Genomic DNA, 18,265 nt, shown 5'->3' on the forward strand with positions numbered 1-18,265 from the left:
GTGGTTAATGGACTGACTTACACTTGGCATCATCACCCTCTGGCAGAAAAGTGTTTGGACTAGGACTCCCTATGGAAAAAGGCTCAGGCACACCACCTCAGGATCACAAGTTGGTCCATAGAGGCTAGAAAAGAATCTAGGCCCTCCACTATCCATAAGCCATGGCAATGGTCAATTAGCGAGGCACCACAGTACCACCTAGTGGCCATAATAGCCCTCTTCGCCCTCTCCCCCAGGTGTTAAGGAAAAGCTGACATGTCAGAGGTTTAGAACTCTTTGGTCGCCTACTTCATCGGCTGATCAGTCAGAGCTGGAAGGAAACCAAATACACTCCTCTCTCTCTTTTTTAATATTAACAAATACAAGCAGCAGAGAGGGCCAGCTGCTCTCTGCTGTTCCCTGAGGGAACGCCAGAACACAAAGCTGTTCCTCTGGCCTTCCTCTAACTACAGGGCCTGTTTCGCTCCTCCTTAGGCAGAGCTTTGTTCCAGCCCAGCTTCCCTCATCCCAATTCCCCAGTGGGGATGGGAGGCACGTGGTTGCTGGCGGTGGGAAGAATACTGTAATTCCAGCCTCTGCTCCTTTAAGTCTCAGCTCAGACGGTGGTCACTCAACCTTCTGCAACTAGCCTCTTGCTTGCCCTGGCCCAGAAGCCAGGAGGGCAATCAACCACACCCACGGGAGCAGGCAGTGTGACTTCAGTCATCTTCAGATGACTCCTCTTCTGCCTCTTTTAGCCACTGGATGAACCTCTGCAGCTGTAAGAAAGCAGAGTGGATAGCTACTGAGAGAGGGACACATAACCCTCCTGTTCTCCTTCGTGGATAAACAGTTCTAACAATCAGAGTCCCAGGGACCAACCATCCTGGAATCTAGGGCCAACGGCCAGGGAACAAGACAACCACTCCGTGGTGAGAGGAGGGCAACCTGACTCACTTGTTGGTTCTTGCGCAACTGCCGGCCTTTATCAGTTGTATCCCTTTGGCTGAACCAGCTCAAGATTGTTTCTTCAGCCAGGATCTCCAGCTGGTAGAAAGCCATCAATACCTGCAGAAGGCCAGCAGAGGAGATCTCAGGGGCCTTGCAGAGTCCAGCAAGATATAATGGATAACGGGGGAAGAGGAGGTAAGATCTTAGCATCTCTCTCTATCAGGCCCTCAGCTTCCTTCTACACACTGAGCAGCCTCCTCCAAAACAGACAAGAGTAATAAGCTGTTCACGCTGGTACTGGAACAGGTATAACTTCTGGAACTATTGCTGGGCAGTGCTTCGCACATTCCCAGGGCAACCTTCAAATGGCTGCCTTACTAGCCTGGCTCCAAGCTGTACTATCCCAGCAATAAGCACAACACTAGGGGTGGATGGTGCTGTTAACCAAACTCCATACTGGATTCACGTCAGCCTGTTTTGTGTCTCCACAAGGTTACCAAGGCCTGTTTCAAAGCAAATGCAGGACTTTGGGGCTTGAGATGGTATTTACCTTGGCCATGGAAGTACCAAGAGGTTCATGCTCCAGGAAGAAGTCCTCAATGGCTGCCAATGCTTCCAAATGATCAGCTGCACGCTTTACGTAGTTCCTAAAAACAGGGCTCCAGGCCTTGAGCAGCTATGGAAGAAAGGAGAAAAGAGCTGCAATATATTCCTGAGCATGCACCTATACCTGGATGGCAAAGAAAATCAATATTGATAACATGGGTCTTTCATGATGTGGGAAGACCAGAAGGAGACGATATAGGCCCTGTGAAATTATGTCAGAGGGACGTGGGAGTTGCTGGCAGTCAGGGCTGGGGAAAAAGAAGAGATTTCCCAGGGAGGGTGAAAGAGGGTCAGATATTGCAGGCTACCTCAAAATACCCATTCTCAGCCTAAAGGTTGATCTCATTCTGGATCAAATCATTTTCAGTCAGAGAGCCTGAAAGTCCAAGTCTATTCTGGGTATATCTTTGGGGTCTAGTATGGTCTGAATCCTGGAGTCTCCAACTTGACTCCTCTGGAGGCGCCAAGGCTGCTCTAGAACCCAATCTGTGTCAAGAGGCAAGAAGAAAGGAACCTCAAGTAACATATACCTCACAAGACCTTCCAATCCTGATTTCCTATAAAGTCAAGCATAGCAACGACATTATCTGCCTCCACCCAATCCCTTGTACCCAGCCCCAGTCTTTGCTCACGGGCAGCAGCAGGGCACAGTAGCGGTTTGGGTTGAGTGGGGAATCCATTTGTTGCAGGGGGATTTCCAGGACCACGTGGCTCAGTACCTGCATCACCTCCTTCAGGCTTATGTTGTAGGCGTACCTGTGGGGAGACTGTGGTGACACCAGGGCCTTCACTGGCCCTTCCGGCATACTGTAGGACTAGGACTTTGGTAGGACACTGGGGTAAGGAAGTCAGATGGAACAATATGGAAGGGGAGGGTTTTGGAAGGTGGAAGTCTATGCTGAAGCTAGAACCTAATACTCTCCTTGCTCCAAATGCTACTGGCCTTGTCCATTTGGGATGTCGAGGGACCAGGTTCCTATTTGGGGAAGACACAGGAGAGAACCTCTACCTGCCTGGGATTACCCCGTGGAGAAGAGAACAGGGAGGGGTTACTCTTACTTGAGAGAGTTGATCTCTAGGACTAGATTGTCACAAGAAATGTTCTCTTCCTTGCCCCGCTGTAGCGTTCCCAGGACTTCGTTCTGGAACACTAAAATCAAAGCAAGAATAAGTTTGTGGGCCAACATCACTCCAGAATACTTTAAGTTACCTAGTCCTGACTTGACACCAAACCCTTTCTGGAAGAAACGCAAGTCTTTGGCTAGTTGATCCAGACAAAGAATCAACTAAAGGTTTTCCTCTTTTGTCCCAGGTCATTGCTACCCTGGCCACTCACCTTTGATGTCATCCATCTGTGGGGAGCCTGCCCGGCTGTCTAGCTCCTCAGAATCCATACTTGGCTCACTTTCAGTTTCACTCTCTTCTTCCATGTTGATTTTGAGTCCTGAGAACCCATAAAGGGTGAGAAAAAGAAAAATAAGGAAAGCGCCATTGACAGAGAGCAACACATCTGCCCTGTCCACATGAATAAAGTAATGAATAAGTCGTCAGATTCTGAAGTATTTACTCTCCTTCAAAACGTTCCAATTTAGAAGGAGGGTGGCAGGAATAAGGCCTAGCTCACCCCACAGATCCTGCTGCAGCTCCTCCTCTTCCTCCATGTTCATGTCTGCAGCTTTCCAGAGGTAGCCTCGGCCTGCAACTCCAACTTCTGCTGGATTGTAACCTGGAAAAGGCATTAATCTTTAGTGAAGGCCCAGCAGAAGCAGCAACCCTCCAGGAAGAAACACTGGTTTTTCTATGGGGCAGAAAGACACACAGATGCCCCACACCTGCTGAGCCTCACACCTTTCAGCTTCACTTTCTCTTTTTTTTGGTCAGCCCCAGAATCGTCACTGAACTGGCCATCATCCTCATCTTCCTCTGCATCTGGAGGGTGCAAAGAGATCACCGAGCCCTCAGGCAGCGTGATGTCTGGGCCCACTACCACCTAGGGGAGAAAAAAGGAGTGGGTGGCACAGACCCATTGGTATGTTAGGGAAAAAATACATCCTGAAATTGAGAGTGACTTTTTTTACTAAGCCAATAGAGGGCAAATGAAACCACTGGATTTGGATTCTCAATTCACGCTGGATTAAGGGTGGACATAAGGTCCCTTCTGGCTCAGCATGACCAGCATTCAGTTTGGGGCCTGTGTACAGTACAGAGCAGGTCTCACCTGGGAAGTGAGGACACAGTGTGGCTTCAGTATAACTTGTTCCTTGACTTCAGCATTGTCACAGAGCAGAGACTGATGGATCTGTGCTCCAGCAGCCACTCGGACACCTTGCCACAGGTAGGCCTGGTCCAGCACCACGTTATCACCTGGCTCAGGACAGGAAGGACTCCTGGTCACTTAGGGCTCCAACTCCACACCAGGGCCATTCTTGGAGGACAAGGGTGACTGACACCAGCACAGCTCCCACCTAGCTCTAATACTCCATCCCCCGATTCACCAGAAACACCCTCTCCCTTTCTAAGTCCAGGCCTGAGAATAGAATATTGCTCAGCCTAACCATCCTCTACCACGTTTATAACAATTACAGATTATACATAGGACTGAAGAACCTGAGAACCTTCAAGATTTCTGGGGACCCCTTGAACTCAAGAACCTTATTAGAATCATATCCACGTCCAGAAATAGAACCAAATTATTCCATCCTTTCTTGTACATTTCAGAATGAGAATCTTACTGTTACTCTTTTAACAGGCAGTTCTATGAAAAGCATCATATTCCTATAATCAAAGTGAGTTACTAAGAGGCTAACCAGGCAGTTATGGTAGAGTAAAAAGAATAGTGGGCTTACAATCAGAATACTCAGGTTCAAGTCCCAGCACTGCCTCTTATTAGCATGACCTTAGGCAAGACAACTTCTTTGAGCCTGTTTGCTTATCTATAAACTGGGGATAAATAATACCTACCTTGCAAGGTTTTTGTGAGGATTAAATGAAATAATGTATACAAAAGCTCTTTGTAAACTGTAATGCACTAAACAGATGCTATTATTGCATGTTAATTATCCACTTGGACCTGAATGTGAATATAGGGTACCCAGGAATGTGAAGAGTCACCAAATAAGAGGCTCACAGGCCACAAATTAAAGGATCACTGTTTTCACATACCTGTTCCCTCCTTTATTAAGGTAGCCACTCTAGTTCCTTACTCTCAGGGACTATCCCTCTGTAACCTTCTCTGGAGACATGGGGCCCCCCAGGTTCCTGCTCCTAGGAAAGCTGGCTTGACTTCCCCACCTGTGCTCACCAATGTGGCAGCCGGGGCCAATGACACTGTTGGTGATAGAACAATTGCTGCCAATGACAGTGCCAGAGCCCAGGAGCACATTTTCCTCCAGGACGCTGCCACGGCCCAGGCTGACCTCAGGCCCTCGGTAGATGTTGTGCCGGGAATGAGTGCAGCTCTGGGTTGTGCTGTCAGTGAAGTTCGCCTCGGGGGTGAGAGGGTAGACCCATCGGCGGATGACATCAGCGCAGACAGTTGCATACATGTGTAGGTTGGAGACCCGGGCACCATATTCCCTAGTAGTCACGTGCATGTGGATCTGGTTCCCTAGGATCTGAATGAGGAGACGGAAAGAGAGGTTGCTCAAGCAAGCAAGAGAGGAAGAATGGCCCCAGGTACACTTTTCTAACCTTCTTAACTTCCCCTCTGCCTCTCAATGTCACAGCCAAACGGCGTAAGACTTTTCTTTGTGTATTGCTTCCCCCCACCTCTCAGCTCTTTTCCTCCCTTCTAAGGCTCAATAAACACAAAAGGGGACCAAAAGTTATCAGCATGAGATAATGTCATAGCCCTCTCTCTAAGGGATATTGAAAGCCTTTCTTACCTCCTCATTCACTAATAGGCCTCGCACAAAGTCATCTCGAGTTTGGTAGTCAAAATTGTCTGTAAAGAGTTGAGCCACCTGTGAGGGTAAGTTGGGTGGGTCCAAGGTTAAGCATTATTCTCTGAAAGCAGAGACATGCCCCCAGAGACCTATGAGACCCTATGACAGCGGGATGTGGGCCAGAATCCCAAAAAGGCTCTCAACGGGATATTGGGGTCAAAATGACAGCACCTATTTGCGGTAGAACAGATAAGAGAAAGAAGGATAAAAAATACACTCTGGCCTTCTAAGGGGGCAATAACACACTCCCAGAGTTCTACTCTTTGGATTGTAGCCCTGGCCCTGAAGAGCTCACCTGAGGAGAGCAGATGCTGATATGACAATCCAGTAAATCATAGCGAATCTCCACTCCATCTCCACTGCTCTGGAACAAGCTCTGTGGGGAGTAGTTACAAGAACTTTAACGTCTCTCCTGCCAAAGCCTGTCACTTTCCCACCTCAAGGACCCCAGATACCCACACACCAGAGGGAAAGAAAAACGTCGGAGGCCTTGGGTCTTCTGGAAGTGGAGAACCCGGTTCGTGGCACTATCCACAGCCACTACCACGTTGTCCTCATGGCAACGAGTTGGGTGGCTGGGGGATGACTCTTTGAAGATCATTGTCATCACAGATACATTTTTTTCTAGCTTCCGCCTCAACCTATGAAGAATAGGAGGGAGAGAGTAGCAAAAAAGCAGTCTTGGGGCTCTGCTGGTCCCAAACCCTTATCCCTACCATTTTCCCATCCTGACCTGTGTTCCTCCAGGGCTCTGGTAATACTGATGTTTGAGACGACGTCCCCATACACCAGAAGGAAGTCAGAGCGCACCAAGGCCTTGGCATCAACATCACGGAGAACATCCCCCAGTGATCGATATAGCTCTGATGTAATTATTCGAACCACGTTGAGGGATGTAGGGCGGCACCACTTGGATTTCCTAAAGGAAGACAGGTGAGGGGAATGAGTAAATCAAGCATACAGATCATACAGAGCTTCCCTATTTTTCCACCATTCAACCTTCACATTCGTTCTCTATGGGTTTTTGGGTTCCTGCCAGTGTCCTGAACTTCAAAGAGATTTATGAACTATAATTAATGGTCTCAGCATCCTGTGTCACCAGTCTTGTTTTATGGGTTAGAGAAACATGGTTATTTCCTCTCCATACTCTGAGCCCTGTCCCCAAACACAGATTTGAACTCAAAATCCTGCTGAGACTTAGGGTACACAAAGTATCCTGGGAACATACTTTTCATGCCACTTTTCTCCAGTCCTGACCAAATTTAGGAACTGTCTAATGGAGACATGCTAATATCCTAGTCTTTATTTCCTAAACTTCCATAAATCCTGGGATTCACTCTTTTTCAAGAAGATTTCACCAGGCATTTGTTAAGTGTTTACTATGTGCTTGGTACTAAGCTAGGCACTGGGAATACAAAGATGAGGGAGAGCTCAATATTTAGAAGCTCAGTGGAAAAACAAAGATGTTACTCTTATAACTTCCATACTGGAGCCATTAAATAAAAAGCAAAGCCCACTGGAACCAAACTTGATAAGAGAGATTCAGAAAAAACCCAAATGTTGTTCTTTAATCTTTGTCTCAGCTTCAGCTGCTCACTTCCTGATAAGCGAAGACAATGCCCTTAGATCTTATGATGGGATCCAAACAGACACATTTTCCCTCTTATTTAATTATATCCATCCTAAGGAAACTGGAAAAAAATGGTAAATGTGGAAAGAAAATTGCCTTACAGTAAATGTTCTTTGATTTGAGCAGCCTTCCAGCAACAAAAGACAAAGGTTTCCTGTACACCTGTGGCAGTCAGAAATTCCAGAGTGTAGTCAATTAGTGCCACATTGGCCAGCGGCAAGAGGACCTGGAGGGTAGGAGACAGAAAAAAGTTAGAAGTCTTGAATCCATGAGGGCCGTCTGGGTACCATTCTTTCCCCCACTTCAACCACAATTTTCAGTCCTCTATCAGTGTTTCCAAGCACTATAGTTTTACTTTGTCTTTCCAATTTAAAAGTAACCAGGCTCCTGCCTTTGATGTTCATGGTATGCTCCAAGCATTAGAGTCTAAGGTGTTGCAATCTGGATACAGTAAGCATGGAATCTACTGGCTTAGCATGGTACACAGAGCTGGTATAGAATAGCAGACCACTCCTAGCAAAGGATAATACTGGGAATCAACCATATCTCCAAAAACTTAAGCACCACTAAGGCCTTTTTCCCCATAAAATTTCCTTCCTTGATCCCTTTCTAAGAGTCAAGGGCTAGCCATCCCACTCACTTGTCCAAAATGAACAACCATTAGGCTTTTGAGGGGAAGCGGGGAGTTAGATTATTTTTCCTGAACCAAATGCAGTTCCATTTCTTTGACTGGGCTGGGGACTGCTTTCTGAGTGACCCAGCAATCCCTAGAACTCGCTCAGTCCAATTCCCCGGTGTCTAGACAATACAGGGGCTGCTGGCCACAGGCCACTAAACCCGGTCTGTTCTGTTTTTGACAGATGGCATTGACTGTCATTAAAACCCGGAAAGAAAAAAAGCATACTGTACGAGATCCAAAACAGCTGTTACTGTGGGATCAGACCGTCTGCTCTTTTTTAAGGCATATGATCTCCCTTTTGGTGGCAAAAGGAGGTGACGCTCCCTTTCACCTACGGATCTCTCTGTCCTCTGCGTAAAGGCAGCTCAGCCTCCTCTTGGAGCACGGAATCCCCGTGTGAAGGCTTCTCACAAGCACTGCTTCTACATTTAGCTCTGCGCATGCCTCCCAAACCTAAGGCGGACAGCACTACCAGCCACTCACTTGGTCAGGCAATCATCATGGCTTTAGACTGTCCCTCCGCTATCTTCCTAATCAGATAAACCAATTCCCGGGAAAGAGGGTGGACACAAGTCCTTCTAGAGCACGCCCCACTAGGCAGCCGAAAGGATAACTTGCTCCAGCCCCGCCACCTCCGGGCCCTCTGGCTGCTCTCGCGCGCGGCGCTCACCCGAGGCCGGTCCTTGGAGATGGGGAAGAAGCGGCGGTTGAAGCTATCTGCCACCAGAACTGCTTGTAGGGGCGGCGGCGGTTCCTCCTCCGCCCCCTTGGGTCCCCCACCGCCGCCGCCTCCCGGCCCACTGCCGCTGCGCTTGTTGGCCCGACTGCCCACCGCACCAGGCAGCGCCGCCACAGTGGCTGCCATCTTCTTCTCTCACGGCCACCACTTCCGCACGGAAACTGACACCGCGTGCAATACGGGACAAAAAGGACAGAGCACTGGAAACGCGAAGAACTAACGAAGGGAGGGAGGGAGGAGACGAGGGGAGACGAGTGCGCATGCGTCTTCCCACAAGCCGCCCAGTCTGAGGTCTGAGCTGCCAAGGAGCAAGGTGTGGGGCCTGGCGGCGCCTGTCTTCCCAGTTACAGTTAAGGCGCGCGGGGCTGGGGAACTACGGACCGCAGGCTGCATGTGCAAGTATAGTAGGCCTTCATTTGTACACGAACAAGCTGAGATTCTTGCGGGATGGTGGGACTTGTGGTCTCTGCGAAAGGGCCAGATCCATTTGGAATATGTAATCTTCCTCGCCCCGAGTATGTTAAAAACTAGTCCTCCGTCTTCATTCTGGTCACCTAATGTGATCCGCCGTCTAGAAGAGCTCGGAACCGAGTCAGACATCACCTTCCCTGAGGGAGCTCTGCCTACCTAAATACAGAACGTGGTACAGTGGGGAGAGTTGTAATTCTGTTGAGCGCTGACTGTGGCCAGGGACGAGACAAGCATTACCTCATTTAATTCGTCACACATCTCTGCTAGAACGTCTTATTCATTCGTTCAACAAACATTTCTCGAATTCTCAGAGGCGTGAAGTTCATCCAGCTAGTAAGTGAAAGAACTGGTATTGGAACCCTATCTTGACTTCATAGCTCCACAATCTTTCTGCCAAGTGATGTGGGGATAAATATTACTATTTTTTGTGTGTGTGTGAGGAATGTCAGCCCTGAGCTAACATCCATGTCAATCCTCCTCTTTTTTGCTGAGGAAGACTGGCCCTGGGCTAATATCTGTGCCCATCTTGCTCCACTTTATATGGGACACCGCCACAGCATGGCCTGACAAGCGGTGCATCGGTGTGTGCCCAGGATCTGAACCCAGCTGCCAGCGGCAGAGCGCTGCGCACTTAACCGCTATGCCACCAGGCCGGCTCCTAAATATTACTATTTTATTATTATTATTTTTAAAGATTTTATTTATTTATTTTTGCCCCCAAAGCCCCAGTAGATAGTTGTATGTCATAGCTGTACATCCTTCCAGTTGCTGTACGTGGGACGCGGCCTCAGCATGGTGGGAGAAGTGGTGCGTGGGTGCATGCTCCGAACCCGGGCCGCCAGCAACGGAGGGCGCGCACTTAACTGCTAAGCCACGGGGCCCTAAATATTACTGTTTTATGATATCTTCACTTCTTCATTCATTCAGCCTATCAGCATTTCTTGAAACCCTACTCTGTCGTAATCAGAATGCAAATAGAGGTGGATCCAAGAACGGGACCGCTAGGCGCGAGAGACGCAGCACGATTTGGGGAAAGGCGGTGGCTGCCGGAGTAAAACAGGCCAGCTGAGGTGCGGGACCTGGGCACGTGGTGGAAGTGAGGCAAGGCATTTTGAGCGTCATTGGGTGGGCAAGGAGCTTTCCAGCAAGGCACCGCGCCCTTTCCGCCTGAGAACTGTCGGAATTACACAATCCGCTGGATCCTGCCTAGTTTCTGCAAGTGTTGTTCCCACCCGAGCCTGCGCTGCACGTCGGGATTTGGAGTTCGAAAGGGTGAGATTTGCTGTTTCCATGTGGCGATTGCGGCCTGACTAGAGGTACTCAGGTCTCCTCCTCGTGGGACCGAGGAGTCTTGTGATTTGTTTCCTCTGCTAGTTAATGATAGCGCTGAGCAAAACCATTTCTTGAGAATTTTGGAAAATTTAGCCTGGAGAAGGAAAGGCAGAAGGCAACTCAGTAAAACTTTTCAATTAAATGAATGTACATTGTAGAGGAAGGTGTTTGGGTGTCCTACAAATCCACAGGCAAAAAGAGGGAAAAAAGGGTGATTAAATAGGGCTACTGAGGGGCTGGTCCCGTGGCATACCGGCTAAGTGCGCGCGCTCCCCTGCTGGTGGCGCGGGTTCGGATCCCAGGCGCCCAGGGATGCACCGCTTGTCAGGCCATGCTGTGGCGGCCTCCCGCATAAGTGGAGGAAGATTGACAGGGATATTAGCTCAGGGCCAGTCTTCCTCAGCAAAAACTAAAACAAAAAAAGCAGAGAATTGGCATGGATGTTAGCTCAGGGCTGATCTTCCTCACCAAAAAAAATAGGGCTAGTGATTTGTGCACGTGCACACACATGTAACACACATGGGGTGGGCTGGTGGGGGTGAGGCATATGGAAAATAGGTTCAATTGTAGATTTTTTTTTTTTTGAGGAAGATTGGCCCTGGGCTAACATTTGGTGCCAATCTTCCTCCTTTTTTCCCTTTTTTCTCCCCAAAGCCCCAGTAGATTGTTGTATGTCATAGTTGTACATCCTTCTAGTTGCTCTTTGTGGGAAACCGTCTCAGCATGGCTTGACAAGCAGACAAGCGGTGTGCGCCCAGGATCCGCGCCTGCGAACCCCAGGCCGCCAAAGCGGAGCACGTGCACTTAACCGCTACACCACCTGCCGGCCAATTGTAGAAATTTTAAAATTGCTCCAGCAACCCCTGAAAGTGGTGAGTGGTAAATCCAGGCCTTATAGTTCTGTAGACAGGTAGCTGGATAGATAAGGTAATGGATGGGTCTCGGGGAGAATCTTTCTCTTTCAACCTGTTGTTAATTTTTTTGTTTCAAGCTTACCCAACTAAACAACAACAACAAAAGCAAACAAAAATAGGCAAAGGACTTGAATAGACATTTCTCAAAAGAAGATATACAAATAGCCAATAGGAACGTGAAAAGATGCTCTTCATCGCTAGTCATTAGGGAATTGCAAATCACAACTACAATGAGCTATCATCTCATACCCGTTAAGATCTCTACTATCAAAAAAGAAAAAACAAAACCAACCAAACAAAGAAACAAGAGCCCACCCGATGGCTGATGGTTAAGTTTGCTCCCGGGGTTCGCAGGTTTGGATCCCGGGATGGATCTACCTGCCGCTTATTAAGCCATGCTATGGCAGGTGTCCCACATGTAGAGGAAGATGGGCATGGATGTTAGCCCAGGGCCAATCTTAGTCAGCAAAAAGAGGAGGATTGGCAAGAGATATTAGCTCAGGGCTAATCTTCCTCCCCCAAAACAAACAAACAAACAAACAACAACAACAACAAAACCCAGAAATTAATAAGTGTTAGTGAGGATGTGGAGAAATTGGAACTCTTGGTAGGAAGGTAAAGGGGTATAGCCGGTGTGGAAAACAGTATGGTGGTTCTTCGAAAAATTAAACATAGAATTACCATTTGATCCAGCAATTCTACTGCTGGATATATACCCAAAAAAAGTGAAAGCAGGGACTCAAACAGATATTTATACAACTATGTTTATAGGAGCATTATTCACAATAGCTGAAACATGGTAGCTGTTTCATTCATCAACTGTCCACTGACAAATGAATGGATAAGCGAAATGCGGTGTATACGTACAATGGAGTATTATTCAGCCTTAAAAAGGAAGGAAATTCTGACATATGCTACAACATGGATGAAACTTGAGGACATTATGCTTAGTGAAATAAGCCAGCCACAGAAAGACAAATACCATATGATTCCATTTATATGAGGTACTTAGAGTAGTCAAAATCAGAGACAGAGAGTAGAGTGGTGGTTGCCAGGGGCTGAGGGGAAAGGGGGAAATGGGGAGTTATTGTTTAATGGGTATAGAGTTTCAGTTTTGCAACATGGAAAGAGTTCTATGGATGGATGGTGGTGATGTTATGTGTGTTTTACCACAAGAAAAAATTGGGAAAAAAACTTGCTGGAAAGCTACTGAAAACCACAAATACATAATCACACACACACACAAACTATATAAAGAAATAAAAATCCCTTACCCTACTTCTCTCATCCTACTCAACCCCCTGAGTTATAACCATTATTAATAATTTGGTTGGCATTCTTTCCATTTCCCCTCATAAGTCTGCATATCTAGTTCTAGAGATATATTATATGCCTAAACACACACACCATATACACGTATTCAAACATATATGTATCTACGTGTATTCACACATATTCAAACATGAATTGTGCTTGGAGACAGTACACCACATGACTATGCCAGTACTCCAGAGCCAGAGTGCCTGCCTTCCTTTCTAGGCTCTAGTCATTTACTAGCTGTTTAACCTTGGGCAGGTTGCTCAATCTCTCTCTGCCTGGACTTCCTCATCTTTGAAATGGGATAATAATAGTGCTTAGCCAGTCCTGGTAGTCTAGTGGTTAAGATTCAGTGTTCTCAATGCCATGGCCCAGGTTCGCTCTGCTCAGGGAACCACACTACCTGTCTGTCAGTTGTCATATTATGGCGGCTGCATGTTGCTGTGATGCTGAAAGCTGTGCCACTGGTATTTCAGTGGAGCTTCCAGATTAAGATGGACTAGAAAAAAGGACCTTGGTCACCCACTTCTGAAAAAATTGGCCATGAAAATCCTATGAAAAGCAGAGGAGCACTATCTGATATAGCATGGGATGGTGAGAGGATGGCACAAAAAGACCCAGCAGGGTTCTGCTGTGCTGTACACAGGGTCGCTAGGAGTTGGAATCCACTCCATGGCACTGACAACAACAAAATAATAGTACTTACCTCATAAGGCTGTTGTGAGGATTAAATGAGGCAATATATAAAAAGCCCTTAGAATGCCATTTGACACATTGTCAATGCAATTTAAGTATTAGCTTTTATTATGATAGGCATTTTTGTCTGCAACTTAATTTTTGTTTATATATGGTAGAATATAGACAAAAAGCTATTTTCAGTGACTCCATAACATTCTGTAATATGAATATACCATTTTTTATCCAATCATTTCTCAATTGATAAACATTCAGATTTTTTTGCAGTTTTGCTGTTACAAATAATACTCTCTCCTATTGATATTTTTCTAAATTTGCATTCATTTCTTAGAATTTGTTCTTAAAGGAGAGTGACTGGTTCAAACTGAATACAATTCCCATGGCAGGGGATATGCTGTCGAACTCACTGGGAAGCCTGCTGAGGCTTAATTGCTCGTGGTGTTACTACTTAATTGCTATCTATGGAAAATGTGCCATATGCCCTTACACCGGCAATGTATGAGAGTGCCTATATCCCCACAGCCTCACCTACAGAGTACATTGTCAACAGTTTGGACTTTCTGCCAATCTATGGGGGAAGTGTAGTTTTAATTTGCATTTCTCTTATTTTGAGTGAGGTTGAACATCTTTTCATATGTTAAAAGACCATTTGTATTTCTTAGGTCAACTGTCAGTTCTGGTTCTTTTTGTAAATTAATACATCAGCATTAAGGTTTCAAAATAAATCTTGAATATCAATCAGTCTAGAATGTAAGCTCGGTGAACATCAGGGCTTTCTGCCTGTTTTATTCACTACTGTATCCCAGGTGTATTGAAGAGTACCTGGCACATGGCATATAATAAATATTTGCTGAATGAATGACTGGTTGTTGCTAGTCAGTGATAGTCGCATGAACTTTAGGTAAATAAGTAAAAGTAATGTCAGGCTCTCCCAAGCTAAGTCTCACTTGTTTTTGGTTTTGTTTTGTTTGAGGAAGATTGGCCCTGAGGTAACATCTGTTGCCAATCTTCCTCTTTTTCTTTTCCTTTTTTTTCTTCCCTCCCCAAAGCCCCAGTACATAGTTGTACATCCTAGTTGTAGGTCCTTCTAGTTCTTCTATCTGGAACACCGCCTCAGCATGGCTTATTAGCGGTGAGTAGGTCCGCGCCCAGGATCCAAACCTGGGAACCCTGGGCCGCCAAAGCTGAACGCGCAAACATAACTGCCAAGCCACTGGGCGAGCCCCATATTTTGTTTTTCAATTGTGGTACAATGTACATAACAGAAACTTTATCATCCTAACCATTTTTAATTGTTCTGTTCAGTGGTGTTAAGTACATTCACATTGCTGTGCTACCATCACCACCATCCATCCACAGAACTCTGTTCACGTTGAAAAACTGAGGCTTTGTACCCATTAAACAATAACTCCTCATTCCCGTCTCTCTTTAGCCCTGCCCACCAACATTCTACTGTCTCTATGAATGACTATTCTAGATACCTCACATAAATGGAATCATACAATATTTGTTCTTTTGTGACTAGTTTATTTCACTTAGCATAATGTCCTCGAGTTTCATCTGAATTGTAGCATATGTCAGAATTTCCTTCCTTTTTAAGGTTGAATAATATTCCATTATATGTATCTACCGTATTTCATTAATCCACTGATCTGTCAATGGACATGGGTTTCTTCCACTTTTTAACTGTTGTGAATAATGCTGCTATGAGCATGAGTGTATAAACATCTGTTTGAGTCTCTGCTTTCATTTTTTTTGGGTAGATATCCAGAAGTAGAATTGCTGGATCATATGGTAATTCTATGTTTAATTTTTTGAAGAACCACCATACTGTTTTCCATAGCTTCCGTACCATTTTACATTTCCACCAACAGTATACAACGGTTCCAATTTTTCCACATCCTCACCAACACTTGTTGTTTTATTTTATTTTTTAATTTTATTTTATAATAGCCATCTTAATGGGTGTGAAGTGGTATCTCATTGTGGTTTTGATTTGCATTTCTCTAATGACTAGTAATGTTGAGCATCTTTTCATATGCTTGTTGACCATTTGTATACCCTTTTATTGAGAAATGTATTTTCAAGTCCTTTGCTCATTTTTAAATGTTTTTTTTTTTTTTTTTTTTGAGCTGTAGGAGTTCTTTATATATTCTGGATATGGATCTCTTATCAGAGATATGATTTGCAAATATTTTCTGCAATTCCGTGGCTTACCTTTTTACTCTGTTGATAGTGTCCTTTGATGCACAAAAGTTTTAAATTTTGATGATGTCCAACTTATCTATTTTTTTTTGTTGCCTGTATTTTTGGTGTTATATTCAAGAAATCATTGCCAAATCCAATGTCATGAGGTTTTTCTCCTATGTTTTCTTTTAAGTTTTAAGTGGCACTTTTTCCCTCTTCAGGTTCTACCTATAAAGATGTCAAAACAATGGTAGATACGTTCCCTTCAGGGCACCCTTGATACACATACAAGTGATGGTCTTTTCTAGGCATTGCTAGAGTCAGGGCTCTGGTGATTGCAGGCATTGAACTGATGGATTAGAGCACTTTGAAGGTAAATCTTAGAGCCTTCTGTGCTTCTCAGCTTGGCTCACTTGTTGCTTAGTGATCGGAGTAGATTGTTCACTGCCATGAGTGTTATTTTTCTAGTCACTATTGGGTCTGGAGTTGTTGTTTTGAAAGTGGAGGGTTCTAAATGTGCTATGGGATAGCTGAGGTTTTTACTGTTCATGTCCTAGCTTGCTAGAAAATGACAGAACTGAAGTTCTGAGTTCTCTCCATTCTTTTTTTTTTTTTTTTTTTTTTTTCTGGAATCATCACTGTCACCTCCAGAGATATACCTAGACTCCAGAGGTATAACAATCCTCTTTGTTTTCCAAGCTGAGAGTTGAGGAAAAAATATCCTTTAAACTTTCTCCCTAGCTCAGTCAAAACAGGTTGGGATTATTCAAAAGAAACTTCACTTAAAAACTTAAGGGGGCCTGCCCGGTGGCATAGTGGTTAAGTTCACGGGTTCTGCTTCAGTGGCCTGGGTTCACCCTCAAGCCATGCTGAGGCGGCGTCCCACATAGAGCAACTAGAAGGATGTGCAACTATGACATACAACTATCTACTGGGGCTTTGGGGAGAAAAAGAGAAAAAAGGAGGAAGATTGATAATAGATGTTAGCTCAGGGCCAATCTTCCTCAAAAAAAAAAAACAACTTAAGGGAAAAGAAGAAGGGAGGAGAAAAGAAAATAAAGTCATTGTCATCTACAATACACTGCTTTGGCTGGGCCTTGGTAAGATGGGGAGGGTGGCTTATGGAGTTAGGCAACACCACCCCCTAGAGGTCATTGCCATGCTGTGCACCAACCTACTCACCAATTGTCTTAGACCGTTCAGGTACATTTTGATACAGACTGTTCCAGAACCGTAAAGGAGGAGCCCAGCCATATCCGTGATCTACAAGGAGCCCAGATGCCCTGCGGGAAAGAATTGGATCTGGCTACTCTGAGATCCAGACATGTACAGACCAGACTTCTTAAAGAGAGCTTGAGCTTCCTGGATGAGGCTGGACTGGAAAGAGCCAATGGGGTTTCTGAGATACCATTGCCAAGAGACAAAAACTATTAGCCTAAACATCAGGGTCTTGAATCCAGATGGAGCAGGGATTGTAGGAACAGTGTGACACTGTGCCTGGCCTGCTCTTTATCCAGCCTCCCCCAAGGAACGTGTGTGCTCCAGGAGGGAGAGGGCTGTGGTATGAAGGAGGGGAAGCAGGTAGGGTGACCAGCTATCCTTGTTTGCCCAGGACTATCCCTGTTTAGCGCTGAAAGTCCTGTATCCTGAACTGAAGGAAACCCCTCAGTCCCTGGCAAACTCGAATGATTGGCCACCGTACAGTAATATGCTTTTTTTCTTTATCTTTCTGAATCTATGACATCATCACGGTTGGTTTGAGGCTGCATTTGCCTGAGAAGAGATTAGAATTTGTAAAACAGAAAGGAGGCAAAGGGAAAGAAATAAGCAGTTTTAAAACATTTTATAATGAAAAAGTTTAAACATACAGAAAAGTAGAGAAAATAGCATAATGAATCCTATGTACCCATCACCATCTGAAACAATGATCAACTCACAGACAGTCTTATTTCACCTCCCACTCCCCACCCTTTTAGCCTTTGGATTATTTTGAAGCAAATCCTCGACATCTTATCATTTCGTCTGTAAATATTCCAGCATTGATCTTTAGAAGAAAAGGATTATTTAACAAAAATAACCACAACGTCATTATCCTACTGAAAATTAACAACCATTTTTTGATATCATTAAGTATCCACTCAATGTTCAAATTTCCCCAATTATCTCATAAGTGTTTTTTCTTTTAACAGTTTATTGTTTTATTCAGGATCAAAATAAAGTTCTTACACTCCAATTGGTTTAAATGTCTGAAGTTTCTCTTTTAGAAAAATATTCATTTTAAAATAATTTTAGAATTTTGGAAAAGTTGCAAAATAGTACAGAGAGTTTCCTCATATTCTTCCCCGAATGTTAACAATTTACATAACCATATGAAAGCCCGAAATTAACACTGCTACAATATTATTAAGTAAGCTCCAGATTTACTAGAATTTCAACAATTTTCCTCTTCATTATCATTTTTTCTGTCCCAGGATTTGATCAAGATCCCCCATTGCATTTAGTTTTCATTTCTCCTTAGTCTCCAATCTATGACAACTATTCAGTCTCTCCTTGTCTTGTATGACTTTGACACTTTTGATAAGTATTGGTCACTTATTTTGTAGAATGTCATTCAATTTAGTTTTATTTGGAAGCTTTATTGAGATATAATTTACATATCATCTAGTTCACTCATTTAAAGTGTGCAATTCAGTGTTTTTAGTATATTTACAAAGATGTGCAACAATCACCATAATTTAATTTTAGTATGCTTTCATCATCCCATAAAGAAACCTTGTACTCATTAGCAGTCACTCCCCACTCTTCCCAGCCCACCGTTAT

The 18,265-nt window shown here is 44.8% G+C and overlaps 1 protein-coding gene and 1 long non-coding RNA gene across 3 annotated transcripts in view; one reads left to right on the forward strand and one right to left on the reverse strand.

Annotated features, from left to right (window-relative positions):
- Positions 1-326: 326 nt before the first annotated feature.
- On the reverse strand, positions 327-8,678 carry EIF2B5 (eukaryotic translation initiation factor 2B subunit epsilon). Of its 2 annotated transcripts, none has more exons than XM_058556221.1 (16): positions 8,460-8,678; positions 7,212-7,336; positions 6,214-6,399; positions 5,944-6,121; positions 5,776-5,856; positions 5,421-5,498; positions 4,838-5,150; positions 3,755-3,900; positions 3,385-3,526; positions 3,161-3,262; positions 2,873-2,980; positions 2,596-2,686; positions 2,256-2,292; positions 1,481-1,606; positions 937-1,047; positions 327-758 (listed from the first exon to the last, which is right to left on the reverse strand). In XM_058556221.1, exons 1-16 carry the CDS (start codon positions 8,652-8,654, stop codon positions 699-701), a joined length of 2,079 nt encoding a protein of 692 aa, XP_058412204.1. In that variant the 5' UTR covers positions 8,655-8,678; the 3' UTR covers positions 327-698. The 2 variants fall into 2 exon arrangements, with proteins under 2 accessions (XP_058412204.1, XP_058412203.1); XM_058556220.1 differs by having other exon boundaries at positions 2,169-2,292.
- Positions 8,679-10,033: 1,355 nt separating this feature from the next.
- Positions 10,034-18,265, forward strand: part of LOC131414918 (uncharacterized) — a 33,418-nt gene continuing 25,186 nt past the window's right edge. The window contains exon 1 of the long non-coding RNA XR_009222261.1: positions 10,034-10,271. This is a non-coding gene — a long non-coding RNA (uncharacterized LOC131414918). The remainder of the gene's footprint in view (positions 10,272-18,265) is intronic.

Source organism: Diceros bicornis, chromosome 15 (genome assembly GCF_020826845.1).
Source record: "Diceros bicornis minor isolate mBicDic1 chromosome 15, mDicBic1.mat.cur, whole genome shotgun sequence".
NCBI classification, from domain to species: Eukaryota; Metazoa; Chordata; class Mammalia; order Perissodactyla; family Rhinocerotidae; genus Diceros; species Diceros bicornis.

Excerpts from the sequence above, each read along its gene's own strand:
- EIF2B5 (XM_058556220.1), bottom strand. The coding sequence starts at position 8,654 with ATGGCAGCCACTGTGGCGGCGCTGCCTGGTGCGGTGGGCAGTCGGGCC. Across the intron at positions 3,263-3,384 it reads AGAGAAAGTGAAGCTGAAAG|GTTACAATCCAGCAGAAGTT; the intron begins GTGTGAGGCTCA and ends TGCCTTTTCCAG. Across the intron at positions 1,048-1,480 it reads TTGGTACTTCCATGGCCAAG|GTATTGATGGCTTTCTACCA; the intron begins GTAAATACCATC and ends GGCCTTCTGCAG.